At 54.9% G+C, this 17,160-nt stretch overlaps 1 protein-coding gene across 1 annotated transcript in view; it reads right to left on the bottom strand.

The window, feature by feature from the left end:
• ADCY3 (adenylate cyclase 3) overlaps positions 1–17,160 on the bottom strand; it is a 110,191-nt gene that overhangs the window by 206 nt on the left and 92,825 nt on the right. Inside the window, 10 exon segments of the mRNA XM_032790532.2 lie at positions 660–784; positions 2,326–2,452; positions 2,618–2,737; positions 3,707–3,853; positions 5,655–5,813; positions 6,682–6,763; positions 7,241–7,500; positions 10,675–10,791; positions 14,959–14,990; positions 14,993–15,042. Coding sequence (XP_032646423.1) covers positions 660–784; positions 2,326–2,452; positions 2,618–2,737; positions 3,707–3,853; positions 5,655–5,813; positions 6,682–6,763; positions 7,241–7,500; positions 10,675–10,791; positions 14,959–14,990; positions 14,993–15,042 — 1,219 coding nt within the window.

The following is a 17,160-nucleotide window of genomic DNA, read 5'->3' as shown; positions in this document are numbered from 1 at the left end:
GCGATGGGCTGCCAAGGCAGACATGACCGCGCGGCTGCTTTTACTGGGCAGTGCCCTTGCAAAGGGCTGTCACATCCCTTCACTTGCTTCTTCCCATTATAACACCTCACCCTCAGCTTGCAGGCTCTACCCTGGGCATGAAGTGTTTACAGTGCCTCTTTCATTCACTTTGCTGAAGAGCCATCTGAGAAGTTCAGTGACTTCATGGTATAGCTGACCCAGGAACAGTTCCAGAGCCCCTATGTCACCCATTACGCTTGGTATCTGCTTTTGTGTCTCCCTTTATGCGCCCCCACGCCTTTCACTCCGCCCACTCTCTGCTTCCTCCCATCACTCGTGGCTTGCTTCCTCATTTCCGCACTGGCCTCTCAGCTTGAAACAGCCTCCATTAGTCAGGTGACCTCATTCTCCAACCCTGGCTCTATGAGTGAGCTCCAGTGCTACATGCACTCACGCTTGCTTTGATATGTCACACCACCCTGCCTGTCAAACTGCCAGTGCTGTCTCCTAGGGGCTGTCCCTTTCTCCGTGTCTGTCAGTGCTACGCTTATGGTTACTTGGGCGTTTACATTCCATCCTCCTATTTTACTCGTTCACAACTTTCATCTCAGCTGAAACGGGGCTGGCCTGGCATTTCTGAGGGGGATGTGCTCACTCACCTGGATGTTCCCCATCACACCCGTTGACTCCATCCTGCTGGCCACGTTCACCGTGTTCCCCCAAATGTCGTAGTGTGGTTTGCGGGCACCAATCACTCCTGCCAGCACTGCTCCTTTATTCATGCCTGCAAATTGGGCACAAGGACACCCTGACTTTACTCCCTGGGTTGTGTAGTGAGGAGGGAGCCCTTGCCCTGGGTGTGGAGAAGCACAAATACCCAAACATACAGGGCCCCCACACATGTTGTAGGCGGCACCCCAGCATCATCCACAAGACACAGGGCAGGCGCACAGCACCCTTGAAGTTTTTCTAAAAAGCAGCATTTGGCTGAAGTGGCAAGTAGCGTCCCTGCCTCCAGTGGGAGGCCTGCTGTGATGATCCTTTCTCTGGCCCCATCTGCTCCCCATCCCCATGCTGCTGCTGGCTCCCTTCCTTTCAGCTACAAGCACCCAGCACTAGCGCCAGATGGCGGGGGCTAGCAACTCCCCCAGTGCTCCTGCCATGCTAATGGTGAGATTCCTGGCGGTAAACAGCCCAGTGCTGGTGGCTGCATCTTCATTCATCCCTGCTCCCCCTTCTAGCTAAGTGGTTGCTTTAAAATAAATATATTAAGTCTCATTGACAACTGACATGTGGTGGTTTTACGGGGCTGGGATCAGCTCTGTGAATGTTTCAGCAGCTAATCAGGGTTTGGGGTTCTCATACCCTGTGGTTCTCTCAGGCCACAGAGAAACATGTTGATGGTTGCTCTGTGGGATGCTGTCTTCCTGGGAATAGTGGATGCCATTTGATACATGCTCCGGTGGGGCCTACACCCTGTCCTATATGGGGCTGGGCCCATTACCAAGGCTCTGCCTTTTCATACTGCTATGAATGCTACCACTTAGCGCTTCACAGCTCTGTACAAACAATTCATCCTTATCCCACTCCTGAGATATAGCGAAGTAGTATCAGTTCCATATGGGGACACTGAGGCTCTGAAAGGGGCAGCAATGTGTTCACAGCCTCACAGCAAGTCACTCTCAGGGCTGGGATTAAAATGTGAATATCTTTGGTCCCCACTCTAATCACAGGATAGCACTGCTGCAATGAGTGCTCAGCAATCCATTCTATGGCTGCATAGTCCAGGTCAGGATTTAAGGAGACCCTGTGCGCTGACACAAGCCAGTTTGGGAGCTAGGGAGAACCACAGAGTTTCTATGGCCAGCAGCCACAATAAAGAATCCTCTTGATATATACCTATCTCACAGAGCTGAAAGGGTCCCTGCCTTCACTAGTAGGACCAAGTACTGATTTTGTCCCAGATCCCTAAGTGGTCACCTCAAGGAGTGAACTCACAACTCTGGGTTTAAGCAGGCCAATGACTCAAACCACTGAGCTATCCCTGCTGGTAGTCACTCTACTATCTCTCTGCTCACCTGGAAAGGGTTGGGGGGGAGTAACGGGCTAAACTAAAGGCCTGGCCCTAAAGGAAAGCACAAATGAAAGAAAACAAGACACAGATGTTTCAGTGACCTCCCAGTGCTCTGCATGCAGGGATTGGAGCTGAAGCCCATCTCTGCTTGCTGGGCCAGTTGGGTCTCTGAGTGCTGGGGTGTGGATACCACCATTCAATCTCCCCCCACAGCAGGCAGGCTCCCGTCATTCCCACAGAGCAGCACTTGCCTATTCGGAGCATGAAGTTGTTGAAGGACTGGTAGTTAATGTTCATCAGGGTCACTTTCATGGCTAAGGCAAAGTCGGCCAAATCAGCTAAGTGCTGCCAACGCTCCTTCTCCGAGAGCTCCTCTTTCTGCAAGGGCAGTGCAAAGCAAAGGGCAGAGGCTGAGGGTGGTAAAGAGCCCCTCCCACATCCCAGAAGGCAGTGATCAGCCTGTCCCATTTCCCCTTTCTCCAGCCTTCCCCATCAGGCCTGAGTTCTCAGCCCAATTCACCTCCCGCTCTGCTGTCCCCGTACCTTTATGGTGCTGTTGTAGCCATTGGTATTGACATCGGGGGTCACGCCAGAAGCAGCCATGTAGGTGCTTCCAATAGTTTTAATCTTGGTGATGCACCGGAATTGGGGATCGTCCAGGAGCTGTGAGATACAGGAGCCAAAGCCATAAACACAGGAGGTAGCTGGAAAAACAGCTCAAAGGCTGAGGAGTGGTGAGGTTACAGGGTCTTGTGTCAGAGCAATGGTAGCTGTAGTTACAAACTGACCAGTCAACCATACACCTCATTTGGAACCAGAAGGATGCAGCCAGGCAGCAGCAGAGACAAACAAAAAGCAATGACAGTACAGTACTGTGTTAAACATAAACTGCTTTGCCAAGGTAAGGAAATGGTTTCTGTGCTTGTTTCATTTAAATGAAGATGGTTAAAAGCAGCATCTGTCTTCTGCACAGCGAAGTCTGAAAGCTGTATTCAGTGGATGGTCAGCTGTAAACTTTTGGCCAGAATGACCCACATTTCAGAATGAACCACCTCCCTTCCCAAGCTGTTTGGAACGCTCAGATTCTGCTGTATTTAGAACAACAGTGACACCTGGCGGCTGGTTAGCAGAATCACAGGTTCATTTTACCTACTGATGCCCAGGCTGCTTCTGGAGAGGTCAAACCGCAGCCTGTGGGCTCTACACTGGGCGCACAGGTACCCACACCTTGCATCTGGACACGCAGCGCACGGACCCCGCACATCCCAGCAGGCACTGCGCTCTCTGGAAGCAAGTGGAGGCTGCTCAGAACCTGGTGGAGCATTGCATGCTGGGATCTGTAGCCTCCAGGGCGTGAACATTGGTTCCAGATGGCCTGGGCAGCCGTAGGGAATGCACAGCTGGACTGCTGGCAATGGGCGTTTAGACGGTGCTGGCCCAAAAACAGGCTGCTTACAGCTGTGCCCAATTCCAGCCAATAACGGTCTCAGCAAGGGGCAGTGGCAGCTTGGCCAGGAAGGATGCCAGTGGGATGGCCTACATTTCGTTGCCAGCCCACACCCTCCCACATGCTCCCCTGAAGGGCTGGCGTCCACTGGCATGGGGGAAGGCTGGCGCCTGGGCTGGACTCACCGCGTCAAAGTCCGAGATGATCTCGTTGAGGAAGCGCAGACACTCGATCCCGCCGTTGTTGATACTCTCCTCTGTGTAGAAGTCAGCGAAGTTTGGGAGAGAGGCAAACATGACCCCAATTTCGTCGTACGACTGGCTGTACAGCTCCTGCGGGCCCAGGAAGCAGGCCTGTCACTCAGGCCTGCAGTGTACTCTAGTGTACTGCACTACATTAGCTGTACCCAGTCAGGGGAGGACACCGAGCGATGACACGGCGCCAACCCGCTTCTTAGTCCAGGGCAGCCCAAGCCACCTACTGAGCTCACTAGTTCTGTACAATGCAACTGCTTCTGCTACCTGGCTCCTCCCTACCTCCTACCACAGCCCCAGTTGCTCTAGCATGGGGGGTCTCAAACTGGGGGTCAGGACCCACTCAGAGGGTTGCAAGGTTATTACATGGGGTGGGGGCACACGAGCTGTCAGCCTCCACCCCAAACCCTGCTTGCTCCAGCATTTATAATGGTGTTAAATATATAAAGAAGTGTTTTTACTATGTAAGGAGAGGGGTCACACTCAAGAGTTTGCACATTTAAGGGTATGGCTACACACTACAGTTAAACACCTATGGATGGCTCATGTCAGCTCTTGGGTTGCAGCCTGGGCTCTGGGACCCCACAAGCGGGAGGGAGGTTCCAGAGCGCAGGCTCCCTCCTGAACCCGAACAGCTCCCCTGCAATTAAGCAACCCCTTAGCATGAGCCCACATCAGCTGACATGGGCCAGCAGCAGGTGTTTAACTGCAGCGTAGTTGGTCCCAACGAGACCCTGACAAAACTCCTCCCAGCTTCGTCACCCTGTGAGCTCCCCTGCGCCCCAAACTCACCTATGCACCCCCTGGTCAAGTCCCTCCCAACTCCCATTGGGTGGGGCTGAGTAAGAGCAGTGGGCACTCCCCATCCAACCTATGGGTCAGCACGCCAGAGCCCCTCTCCCAGGGCTGGCTGGGCAGAGCACAAGGGCTAGTGAAGGGATCCCGCGGGGGCAGTCTGGGTGCCCCCAGACCATCACTCACACACAGATGTCAGGCCCCTCACAACCCCCTGTGGAGAAGGCATCAGGGCCCTTTTTTCACAGCTGGCCACACAAAGGCCAAGAGAAGTTCAATTTTGCCCTTAGATATGACTTGGAAAATGGCATCCACCCCACTCAGCACAGGGGGGGGTCAGCTCTGGCCCTTGGGCCCCCCACCCCCATTTCTCTGGGGGCGGGGGGGCCTGTTTTGGTCTCATGGTGAGGAGAGCTGTAGTGAATGGGGTGGAGCCATCTTCACCAGAAAGGGCACCCAGCTTTTTAAAATGGGCACAGACCCCACCGCTCCTCTCAATCTGCCCATATGAGCCTACACTCTAAGGAGCTTCTCTGACCCTCCTTGTGTGCAGTCATGAATCGATTTATCCTCACAGCTCCCCAGGAGGTAGGCAAGTCCCTTAATGTCTGTGCCTCAGTTCTGTAAAATGAGGATGAGACTTGCCTAGGGCTGGCTTTAGAGTGGCAGGGCTGGCTTTAGACCCCAGGGTTGGGGTTGAGTGTCGTGGTGCGTCTACACTGCAGCTGGGAGGTGTGATGCCCAGCTCAGGTGGGCGTACACATACAAGCTCTGCTTGAGCTAGCGCGCTGACAACAGCAGGGTGGCAGTGATGGCAGCTCAAGCTAGCTGCCCGAGTACGTCTAGGATCTCAGCCAGGGCTGTACTCAGGCAGCTGCTCAGGACGCTAGAGCGAGTGCGTGGGAGTCATTCCCATAGCCCAGTGTAGGGAATGACCTAGCCCTGTATCTGAGTGCAGGGCCTAAGGAGGTTTCCTTCCATCTCTGATTTCTAGGATTCTCTGGCTTGGGTTGGGAGGCCAGTGGAAGGAGATTGGAAACTTCAGCTCTCCCCACGTCACGGTGTCTGGCTCGCCCGTTCTCACCTCGTCCCGTTTCTTAGAGCCCAGGAAATGCCGGGCCACATGCTCCGGCAACATATTGGTGACCAGAGCCTCGTTCCAGCGCCTCATCTCGTACACCCGCTCCTTCTGGTCATGGACATCGATCTTCCACAGGAACAACGTCCTGGCCAGCTTTTCCACCTGCAGGCAGGGCATGTACCGCAGAGTCAGGCAGGGCCTCGCAGCGCTTCGGACACAGCACCCTCCCCATGGGCTCACTGAGGTGCAGGGCTGGGGCAGGACTTGCTTACGATACCGCGGGCATGTCTGTGGCAAGAGTCTTGCCACCTAGTTCTCTGCTCTAACCACTCAATCTCACTGCCTCTCGCTGCCCCCCCCCCCATCTCCTCTGCACTGAGCTATTTCCTCCGGTGACACAGTCACTCCAGCACCCACAGGTGGGGGCTTTCCAGGTCAGCAGGTTATGGGCTTCCTGGCTGCTGTGTGAAGGCAGCCCTTTCCGAGAACCCTACACCTACGCCATCCAACAGCTGTCCAGAGATCGCCTCCGGCAGCTAGGCACAAAACAGATGGATGTGTCTCCTGATGGATCTTTGGGACGCTCATGGCTCCAGCAAGAGGGCAGGGCACTGGGAGAGAAAGAGAGAGAGAGAGGACAAAGGGAGGGGGGAGAGGGAAATGCAGATACAGGGGGGAATAAGGAGGTGGAGGCGGGAGACCGATCCGAACCCTTCCAGCTCAGTGCTGTGTTGCAGGGAGCTAGAGAAGGGCTAGGAACAAGTTAGCAAAAGAGCCCCAAAGGAGAAGGGAGGGCAGAGATGGAAGAGAGACAGGCAGAGGTGCAAGCGGCTTGGGAGGGGAGGGACGCGTGCAGGAGAGCTCCAGAAGTAAGAGAGAGAGGGGGCTCTGCACAGGACAGGGTGAAAACGCCCTCCAGCGGGGCAGTGTGGGGCAAGGTGGCCATGTGTCCCAATGCCCTGTTGGTGGCTGTGCCGGGAGAACTCCAGGGATCGCAGGAGGGTGAGGAGGAGCCGGGCAGATAACTCACGTGGCGAGAGAAGTAGTAGAAGCTGAGCATCATGATGAACACCATCACTGTCATGGCGTACTTGGAGGGGACCAGGGCAGACCTGCCGAGGGAGAGACGAGTGAGCCATGTTTGTCCCACCATGGCTGAGTTGCCTCCCATTCCATGGCAGCCAGCACATCCCTACGCCAAGGCTGGCAGCCAGCAACTGCATGAGGGCTTTGAAGACCTTCAGGGGGCTTTACCCCCTCCTGCTAGGCCCTGCTGGAAGGATGCAGGGGCAGCTCCATGAGAGGCCGGACAGGAGCAACCCAAACAGCTGCTTGATGAAAGGAGTTCATCCCGGTCTGCCGTCACCTGAGAACAGCTGCCTTGGGACCAGCTGGAGCACACAAGGGTTGCAGCCACTCCCCACACCCCCACCAAAGCAATGAAGCGGCCACGGCCATGGGAGGAAACGTCTCCCCACCCTGGGCTGTGGAATGGTCTCCCCAGGACCATAATAGGGAACAGTCCTACATTGCTCCTGGAGTGCTAGCCGGTCCCTCTATGCCCTCCCCACCACGCCCAGTGCCCTTACACGTTCTCCTTGAAGCGTTCCTTATCATACTCGTCGAAGATCTGCTGCCAGGCATAGATGTTGACCACGCCCACTGCCCCGGTGATCATGACCATCAGGGTGAGCTTGACCATGTGGCTGACCTGCACCAGCATGATGGTGGCGATGAGGGCCAGCACGGCAATGAAGCTGTAATACTTGGGGTCCTCCACGCAGCTCCCCGCCAGCAGGGTCCCTGCGGTGCTGTTGGTGGTGCTGGCGTAGAACTGGAGGCAGCTGAGCTGTGTGGGCGGCAGAGAGATGGGTGAGGGGTTACAGTAGGGAGCGGGACGGCTTGACCTGGGAATGTCGTTTAGTTTTACTGGGACTGGCTGCATGGGGGATGGGAGAGCAGGGGATGAGTTTAGGTGAGGGACGGTACCTGAGCCTGTAACCTGAGCCAGGACGGGGTGGGGCGGGTCAACACCTTTGCCAGGGAAACTGCACAAAGGGAGAGGGGGAGAGAAGGAGGGGAGAGAGCCTGCTGGAGGGGTTTTTGCTTTCAGTTTTGTGCTGGCTGGGAAGAGGCAGGGAACCCCAAGTCTGGGGTCTAAGATCCTTGCCCCCCAGAGAGACCTGGCTGAGGGTTCCTGGTTGTACCTACAAGCCCTGCTTGGGACTGTGTTCCTATCATCTAATAAACCTTCTGGCTGAGAGTCACGGTGAATCGCAGGAAGAGGGGGGGTGCAGGGCAATGACAGTTACCTACAAATGACCAGACTGGATGAGAGCAGCAATAAGCAGAGGCTCTTATTTAGCCTTCAGAAATCTCTCTCTCTCCTTTTATAATGGGTCAAGCCTGAAGTCCCAGCCCCCCTTAAAGTCAGTGCCCTGAGTATAAACTGAGTAATGGCTGCATGGGATATGGCGAGCAGCAGCACCAGTGGGCCACTCCGCCTTGCCTCAGGCCCTGGGCTGGAGAGGTTGGAGAGGGGAGCTGAGCTGCATGACCCATGCAATCCTTGTCAGCACGTCAGTTCCAGATGAGGTGGCTTTCCTTGTGATGTGGCTATCAGGGCCATCGTGCACTGGACTCCCACCTTTCCAGGTTTTCAAACAGCTCTCTGAGGGTAAGGGCTTGTGGTGTTCACTGACCTGGGCTCGCTTTGAGCCAGTGACTCAGGGGTGAAAGGCTCCACTGCGGGTTACCATGTTTAATTCAATAATTGTGCTCAAACACAGCAGGACCTGTCCATGTCACACAGATGGCCAGGTGCTATAGGAAACCCAGCCAAACGTCACAGAGCCTTCCCCAGGCAGAAACCCACCCGCCGTCACCCCTGCACACATCTGGGTACCGTTCTGACCACTGACCATATATGGACCCTGGCAAGATAAGGCAATGGCTGGAGGAGGATCAAACCTTATGCTTCAGGGCATAAGCTGATAGGCAGCTGCAGGGCAGTGGGATGGGGTCAGGGAGGAGGAACTGGAGATTGTGTCTAGATGGGAACTTAGGCCCTTATGAAGAATCTGTAGCCCTCAGAAAGTCTTGTTTCCTCCCTTTAGGATGGCTGAGCTCGTGGCTGTAAAGCATGATGTGGTTGTGCCAAAGGTACCCATGCTCTGCCCCTTGTGGCAACCTGCCGGGAGCCCCAGGCTGCACCTAGTCTCTGTTAAATGTAGGTGTCTGGGCTGCCCTGCCCTTGCCCATGCAGCCGCTGAGACACCCTCTCACGAGGTGATGCTGGGCTCTTAGAAGGAAGGCAGAGCATTGCATGCTGGGACATGTCCTCTCCCTGGCTGCCCCCCCCGTTCCAATTAGTGAGGCAGATGCATGGCCCCTAGCTTTAGCACTGGAACTTTTACGATCTCTTCAGCTAACACTGGGTCTGATTGTCCTGATGGCCGTTTAAATCAGGGGTCCCTCAGTCAAACCCAGTGGAGTGACACCGCTGCAGAAGGACTGTCGGCATCAGGCCCTAGGGATTTGTCCATTAACAATGCTGCTAACAATACCTGGCTGCCGTCGATCTTTGCTGCTTTCGTTTAATGATCAGCAGGGCATGGTGCTCTGAACAATTATTGGCACACCCAAAACGGGAAGGTCAGAACAGACATATAAACTGAGTAATGGCATTTCGAGCTCCCTGCCTGCATGGGACAGGGACATCAGCCGTACAGGCAGGACGGGGTCAGCCACCCACACTGAGATGTTTATAAACAGGCACCATGGTCCGAACTCAGCCCTGACATCACACAACCCTGATCCATGGAGAGACACCAGGGCTGCGCAGGACCCAGCGGAGCTAATGGGCCTCAACAAGTCATCGAGTCCAGCCCCTGCACTGAGGCAGGACCATGTAAACCTGGACCATCCCTGACAGGGGTTTTCCAACCTGGTTTTGAAACGTCCAATGATGAGGATTCCACATCTTCACTGGAAGCCTGCTCCAGAGCTTAACTGGCTTTAGTGAGGAAGGTTTTTCTAGTATCTAACCTAAATCTCCTTTGCTGCAGATTAAGCCCATTTCTTCTTGTCCCACCTCCAGTGGCCATGGAGAACAACTGATCACATCCTCTTTATAACAGCCCTTAACAGCTGACGACTGTTATCAGGTCCCCCTTAGTCTTTTTTTCTTAAAATATGCCCATTTTTTTTAATGTTTCTTCATAGATCAGGTTTTCTAAAGCAGCGGCTCTCAACCTTTCCAGACAACTGTCCCTCTTTCAGGAGTCTGATTTGTCTTATGTACCCCCAAGTTTCACCTCACTTGAAAACAGCTTGCTTACAAAGCCAGACACAAAATACAGAAGTGTCACAGCACACTATGACTGCACAATTGCTGACTTTCTCTTTTTTCCCATATAATTATAAAATAAATCAACTGGACTATAAATACAGTTCAGTGTACAAAACAAGTCATCGCCTGTATGGAATTTTAGTATGTACTGACTTGGTTAGTGCTTTTTATGTAGCCCATTGTGAAACTAGGCAAATATCTAGATGAGCTGATGTACCCCCTGGAAGATCTCTGCATACGCCCACGGTACGTGAACCCCTGGTTGAGAAACATTGCTTTAAACCTTCTATCAGCTTTGTTGCTCTCCTCTGGACTCTCTCCAGTTTATCCATATCTTTGACACAGTGCCCCAGCTGAGGCCTCACCAGTGCCGAGTACAGTGGAACAATTACCTCCCGTGTCCTACAAACGACGTTCCCGTTAATACACCCCAAAAGATATTAGCCTTTCTCACAACTGCATCACATTGTTGACTCAATTTGTGACTCACTATAACCCTGGATCCATTTCAACCATATGGCCCCCTAGCCAGGTATTCCCCATTTTCTACTCATGCATTTGATTTTGGATGTTGATAGACACTTCCTCTGAGGCACCCAATGGAGTGACCCCATGTGCTGGTGTGAGGTGGCAGGGAAAATGGTGGCAGGAGGGAGGCAGGAAGGTTCTCACCATATCCACGATGTCGGCCATGGTGAGGATAAAGATGGCCGACATGGCCCATGTGTTCCGGGCCCACCGGGTCCTGTCGATCCAAGTGGAAAAGGCTACGAGTTTTTTGGGAAATACCTATGAAGAGAAGAGGTTTTCAATGATGTGAATCTCAGCCCTTCTGCCCAGAGGCTATGGTGACGGGAGCCTTGTAAGTACCTGGCACCAAGAATCCCAAAATGCTTTGTCACCATCATTTCAATGGGAGTTAGAGGCCTAAATGCCTTTGAGGATGTGGGCCCAATTGTTAACCCCCACGTCACAGCATGGTGAGAGCAGTCTACATTGCCATCAAGTATCTCCAGAACCCCAAATTTTTTGGAAGTCTCTGGATGAAGGGTGCGCCTCTGGCTGAAATTGGGTGGCACACAATCTCAGCTTTCAATTAGCTTTCTAGCCCTTACCCCTGTGAAAACACGGTTACTCACCTTTGTAACTGTTGTTCTTCGAGCTGTGTTGCTCATATCCATTCCAGTAGGTGTACGCGCCGCGCGTCCACGTTCGCGGAAGACTTTTACCCTAGCAACTCCAGCGGGCCGGCAGGTCCCCCCTAGAGGGGTGCGCCATAGCGGGGTAATATATACCCCTGCGGCCTGCCCGCTCCTCAGTTCCTTCTTGCCGGTACTCCGACAGTGGGAAGGAGGGCAGGTGTGGAATGGATATGAGCAACACATCTCGAAGAACAACAATTTACAAAGTGAGTAACCGTGTTTTCTTCTTCGAGTGCTGTGCTGATATCACTCCAGTAGGTGATTCCCGAGCCTTACCTACGGTGGGGTCGGAGTTAGAGGTCACAGTGCGCAACACAGCAGAGCGAAGGCCGCATCATCCCTGGACTGCTGGACCAGGGCTAATGGGTAGCAAAGGTGTGCACGGAGGACCAGTCGCTGCCCGCAGATCTCCTGGATGGGTACTCGTGCAGAAACGCCGTTGATGAAGCCTGGGCTCTGGTAGAGTGCGCCATTACTCGGCCAGAGGGAGATGGCCAGGTCGTAACAGGTCCGTATACAGGAAGTCACCCACGAGGAATCCTCTGAGAGGGAGACTGCAACCCTCTAACTGCTCAGCTACGGAGACAAAGAGCGGATGGACTTACGGAATGGTTTGGTTCGCTCTATAAAAGGCGAGCCGCCCTGCGCACGTCTAAGGAGTGTAACTGTTGTCCTTGCGAGACAAATGCGGTTTCAGAAGAAGACAGGCAGGAATATGTCCTGGTTGACATAAAGGCCGAGATGACTTTGGGAAGAAATGCGGGGTGCGGCCTCAGTTGCACCTTGTCCCGATGGAACACCGTATACGGGGGATCCACCACCGAGGGCGGCGCAGCTCTGATACCGCCGAGCGGAAGTGATTGCCACCAGGAATGCCGTCTCCAGGACAAGTAGAGAGGGAACACGTGTAGAAGCGGCTCGAATGGGGGAGACATGAGATGGGACAACACCAGGTTGAGATCCCAGGAGGGGGGCTGGGTGGCAGACCTGGGGGTAAAGGTGCTCAGCCCCTTGAGGATCTAGACACCATGGGGCGAGAGACCGAGCGGCCGTCACTCCCCGGGTGGAAGGTGGAGATGGCCGCTAAGTGAACTCGGAGAAGGACAGTGCCAGGCCTTGTTGCTTGAGCGACCAAAAGGTAATCTAAAACAATTTGGGATGGAAACATCGGTGGGTGGAGAGCGCTTCTCGCGCACCGCACGGTAAACGTTTCATTTGGCTACGTATGTGCGCCTCGTAGATGGTTTTCTACTTCCCAGAAGTACCTGCCTCACTGGGGAAGAGCAATGCAACTCGACGGTTAGCCACGCAGGAGCCACGCTGAGAGGTGCGGCGACTGGAGGTCCGCGGTGACAGAGCCGGCCGTGGTCCTGCGTGATCAGGTCCAGGTGAAGAGCAGGGAACAGGGTCGACTACCGACAGGTTCCAGCAGCAGAGAGTACCAAGCTGGCGGGCCATGCGGAGCGATCAGAATCAGCGGGCCCTGTCCCTGCGCGCCTTCAGAAGGACCTGTGGACTAACGGGAACAGGGGAACGCATAGAAGAGGTGCGTTGCCCACGAATCAGAAAGGCGTCTGCCGTTGAGCCCGGCTCGCGACCTTGGAAAGAGCAGAACATCGGGGCACTTCCTGTTCCTGCGTGTTGCAAAGAGCGTCCATGTGGGAGTGCCCCCACCGTCAGAAGAGAGCAAGGGCAACGTCCGGGCAAAGGACCATTCTGGGAGCTGAAGGACCGGCTGAGACGGTCCCCCAGGGTATTCGAGCTCTGGCAAGTAGGAAGCGATCAGGGAACCGAGTGGGGCTATGCAAAAGTCCACAGTATCATTGCTTCCTGACAAAGAAGAGGAGATTTCGTTCCGCCCTGCTTGTTCACGTAGTTATACTGCCGTTGTGTTGTTGATAAAGACCGAAACGCACAGCGGCCCTGGATCTGTCGACGGAACGCGTGACAAGAACTATAACTACAACTATACTATACTAAAGTAAACTATAACTAAACTACACTAGAAACTGTAACGATGAACAAGAGAAGCTAGGACGTGAGGGTCAGCTATGCCGCGCTCCACAGTTCCAACGACCGACACGGCGGTAAGAAGGAACTGAGGAGCGGGCGGGCCGGCAGATATTATTACCGCTTTGCGGCGCCACTCTAGGGGCGACTGCCGACCCGCTGGAGTTGCTAGGAAAGTCTTCCGCGACGAACGGGCACGCGCGGCACGTACACCTACTGGAATGGATGATGAGCAAGCACTCGAAGAAGAAGGAACCTACCAAACACAGAGGGTGCTGCCTTCCTGAATCTTGCAGACAGCCCGAAACAACAGAGGTGTGAACTTGCCCCATTTACCTCAGCGGGGGGGGGGGGGGGGAGATTGATCCCACAGCTGAATGATGAGTGTTACACTTTGTCAGGACCCAATCGCTTTAGGAGAAACATCCAGCTAAAGTACCTACACAGCGTTTTTCAGTACATTTCTGCTTTTGTAGGACTGATCTTTACACATTTCAACAATCCCTGGTCATGAAGGACTTCACAGCACAGAAAGAATTGGAGGAGAGGCAGGGCCGGTGCAACCATTTAGCGAACTAGGCGGTTTCTAGGGCGCCGAGATTTGGGGGCACCAAAAAGCGCCCCCAAATTTGTTTAAATGATTGAGCAGCCGCTGCTGCTAGGACAGAGGGAGTTGGGCTGCGGCTGCCACGAGGCGCTCTGACCCTGGGTCAGGGCGCCTCCGCAGCAGCCGGCAGCAGGGTCTCCCCTGGGTCAGGGCACTGCTGCCGCGGCAGCCAGCATCCCAGGAGCCCCCTGGGTCAGAGGCGCCGCCGCGGCAGCCAGCAGCCCCGGTGTCCGGTCAGGGCGCCACTACGGCAGCCGGCACCAGGGTGTCCCCTGGGTCAGGGCACCGCTGCGGCAGCCGGCAGCCCGGGGTGTCCCCTGGGTCAGGGCGCCGCCGCGGCAGCCGGCAGCCCAGGAGCCTCCGGGTCAGGGCGCCACCGCGGCAGCCGGCAGCCCAAGAGGTCCCCTGACCAGGGAAACCCCAGGCTGCGCGAGGGCGCTCTGACCCTGGGTCGGCCACCGCAGCGGCAGCCAGCAGCCCAGGTGTCCTCTGGTTAGGGCCCGCCACGGCAGCCGGCAGCCCAGGAGCCCCCTGGGTCAGGACGCTGCCGGGGGGGGGCAGGCAGCTCCCGTGGAGCTGCCACAGTGGTGCCTCGGCGATCAGCTGCTCGCGCGGCTCCTGGGACCACCCGCAGGCACCACCGTTGGCAGCTCCACCGAGCCGCGGGACCGCGCGCAAGGCGGCAAAATTGCTGTTCCGCTTAGGGCGCTCAAAACCTAGCGCCGGTCCGTGAGAGAGGTCCCACAATGGCTATTAGCCAGGATGGGCAGGGATTGGTGTCCCTGGCTTCTGTTTGCCAGAAGCTGGGAATGGGTGACAGGATGGATCACTTGATCATTGCCTGTTCTGTTCATTCCCCCTGGGTACCTGGCATTGGCCGCTGTTGGAAGACAGGATACTGGGCTAGATGGCGACTTTGTTCTGACCTAGTGTGCCATTCTTATGTGGAGATAGAAAACAGATCCTCCAACTCCAAAAGTTCCTCTCTCTATGACTAGAGCTAAAGGGGACTCTCCATTAGCTATTAGCATATGAGGCCTTGACACACAGTTGAGAAGGTGGATTCCATCGCTTCCACTGACTCCTTGGGAGTCACGGGTGCTCTCCACCTTTCAGGAGCAAGTCCTCTTCTCTTACCCTGGGGAAAATGGCTGCCAGAGAGCAGGATCAGGAGCAGCAAGGAGTTTCTCCATTACAAACGTCACATAATTGGCTACCAGCCTGCAGAGAGAGAGAGAGAGAGAGAGAGAGAATCAAAAACCAGCCCTGTGGGGGGTTATTCCAGTGATGGTGCTACCCACACAACCCAGTGGGTTCACACAGTACTCTGCTGCTTTTCACAACAATACTAGATTGCTGAGTAGGTTCACTTGGTTTGGGACCACAAGCGCAAACGGCGCAGAGAGGCTGCAGCTGGGCTGGGAAGAGCGGGCAGCGCAACGCAAGCAGAGGACAGAAAGTAGCTAGCATGGGGCTGAGAAAGCTGCAGGTCACTTCCCAAGCTCATGTTCTCAAAAGGCAAAACAGACATGCAGCTAATATGTGTTGGTTGCAGCCAGTAACTATACTGGCTACTCCTACAGCTGACATGGAAGAGGTCTGTGTTGTGGGCGACTGTTGGAGGTGGAATATATATGAAAGCAAGAGGTTGACAAAGTGCTAGCCTGGGACTCGGGAGACGAGGGTTTAATTCCCAGCTCAGCCACAGACTCGGTATGATCCTGGGCAAATCACATGTCCCTCTGTGCCTCAGTTTCCCATCTGTACAATGGGGATAACAGGGCTGCTGCAAAGATAACTACATGAAGGGTTGTGAAGTGCTCGGATACTCCGGGAATAGGGCTCTTATTAGTCCCTGAGTGTGCAGGAAGAAGGGATGTTATTTCAACACACTTTTTAACTAAGCTTCCTAAAAATCCTTCCAAGTCCTGTGAAAGCTGGCTGGCTTTTCCAGCATCCCCGCACCCTGCAGCAACACCATGGACAAGAAGCATTTGCAAAGTACCAACAGTGGGCATGGTTCTGTGCAGGACAGACGCCAAAACAAAGCCCCTGCTGGAAGGACCTTGCAGTCCCAAAGAAGTCTTTGGGGGAGCTCTAGCGAAGCCAGAAGAACCAGTGGCTTTTCACAGCAGCACCAATTTCTGGGCTTTGCCCCATTCCCCTTCAAAAACTAACGGGTGACACTGATGGGGTACAACAGCCATGTAGCGCTTTTCAATCACGGCGCCCAGGGCTTTGCTAACACACAGAGGGAAACAGGCCTTGCCCTGGAGAGCTAACGATTTAAGCATTAGGCCACACAGTCACCTTCCTGCTAGGCTTGCGGCAGAATACCAGCCCTGGAGCTGCATGGCAAATGCATGTTCTCACGGGGGGTTCCCATGGCAACCTGCCCGCAATCAGCTAGGGAGGGAGGCTGGCACTGCACGGTCACCTGGTCTTGTCAATTCATTATCTGATTGCCCTTCCCCGGGGGCGTGGGCAAAGGCGATTGTCAGTAGGATGTAGCAAGGACAAGCTGCAGTGCTTTGCCCCCACCGCGCTCTCAGCAGGGTGGCTACGGCTTCACTCAGAGGCTCCGCTCAATAGCTGGCGGCTCTCACCCGGCAAACAACCCGCTGGCCAGCTGGACTTCCCACGGCGGCTGCTCCCGGGAGAGCCCAAATGCAGCCAGAGAGAAAAGGGGAAAACCTGGGGGCTGACGGCTCAGGAAACTTTCCACACCCACGGCCCCTGCTGCAGCCTGGCAAGAGTCATTCAAGACGGATGCTGCTTGATGGCTGTGGAGTGGCCTGTGTGAAATGACTTTGGGGGAGGTCTCAGCCCAGTCCCTGAGGATCTGGGGTTCACATGATATAGGCCATCCCCGCAGTCAGCATCCCGGCTGGCAGGCTCCACCCAGAGGGCAAGGACCCCACAGGCCATGGAGAGAAAGCCCATTGCCTCCCAAGATCTGGTCCCTCTAGGTCAGAGCTGAGGCTCTGGGGCAGGATGATGCTGGGGAAGCTTTAACTGCCGCTGCCTGCACTGTACTTGCTCCATCTCCCTGCCAAACACACCTTCTGGGAGCCAGGCCTCCGCACCCAAGCCTCCCTGGGTTTCTAGGTGAATACAACTGTGACGATGTGGTTCTGACGGGACCCAACTGAGAGCGCCAAATCAGGACCAATTGCTTAAACAGGGCAGTCACAGCCCTAGGCTGGGGTTTCTCCACCTTTAAGGCAAACCAAACCAGCCAGACAAAAGACTTCGGTGTCACCCCTCTGGCTAAGCAATTCTTAGAACTCACTTTCAGTATCACATCAGTTCCACACGTCTGGGGATGAATGGTTATGA

This window comes from Chelonoidis abingdonii, chromosome 3, assembly GCF_003597395.2.
Source record: "Chelonoidis abingdonii isolate Lonesome George chromosome 3, CheloAbing_2.0, whole genome shotgun sequence".
NCBI classification, from domain to species: domain Eukaryota; kingdom Metazoa; phylum Chordata; order Testudines; family Testudinidae; genus Chelonoidis; species Chelonoidis abingdonii.
The sequence above is the reverse complement of the archived record's forward strand: the minus strand, read 5'-3'. Positions and strand labels throughout refer to the sequence as shown.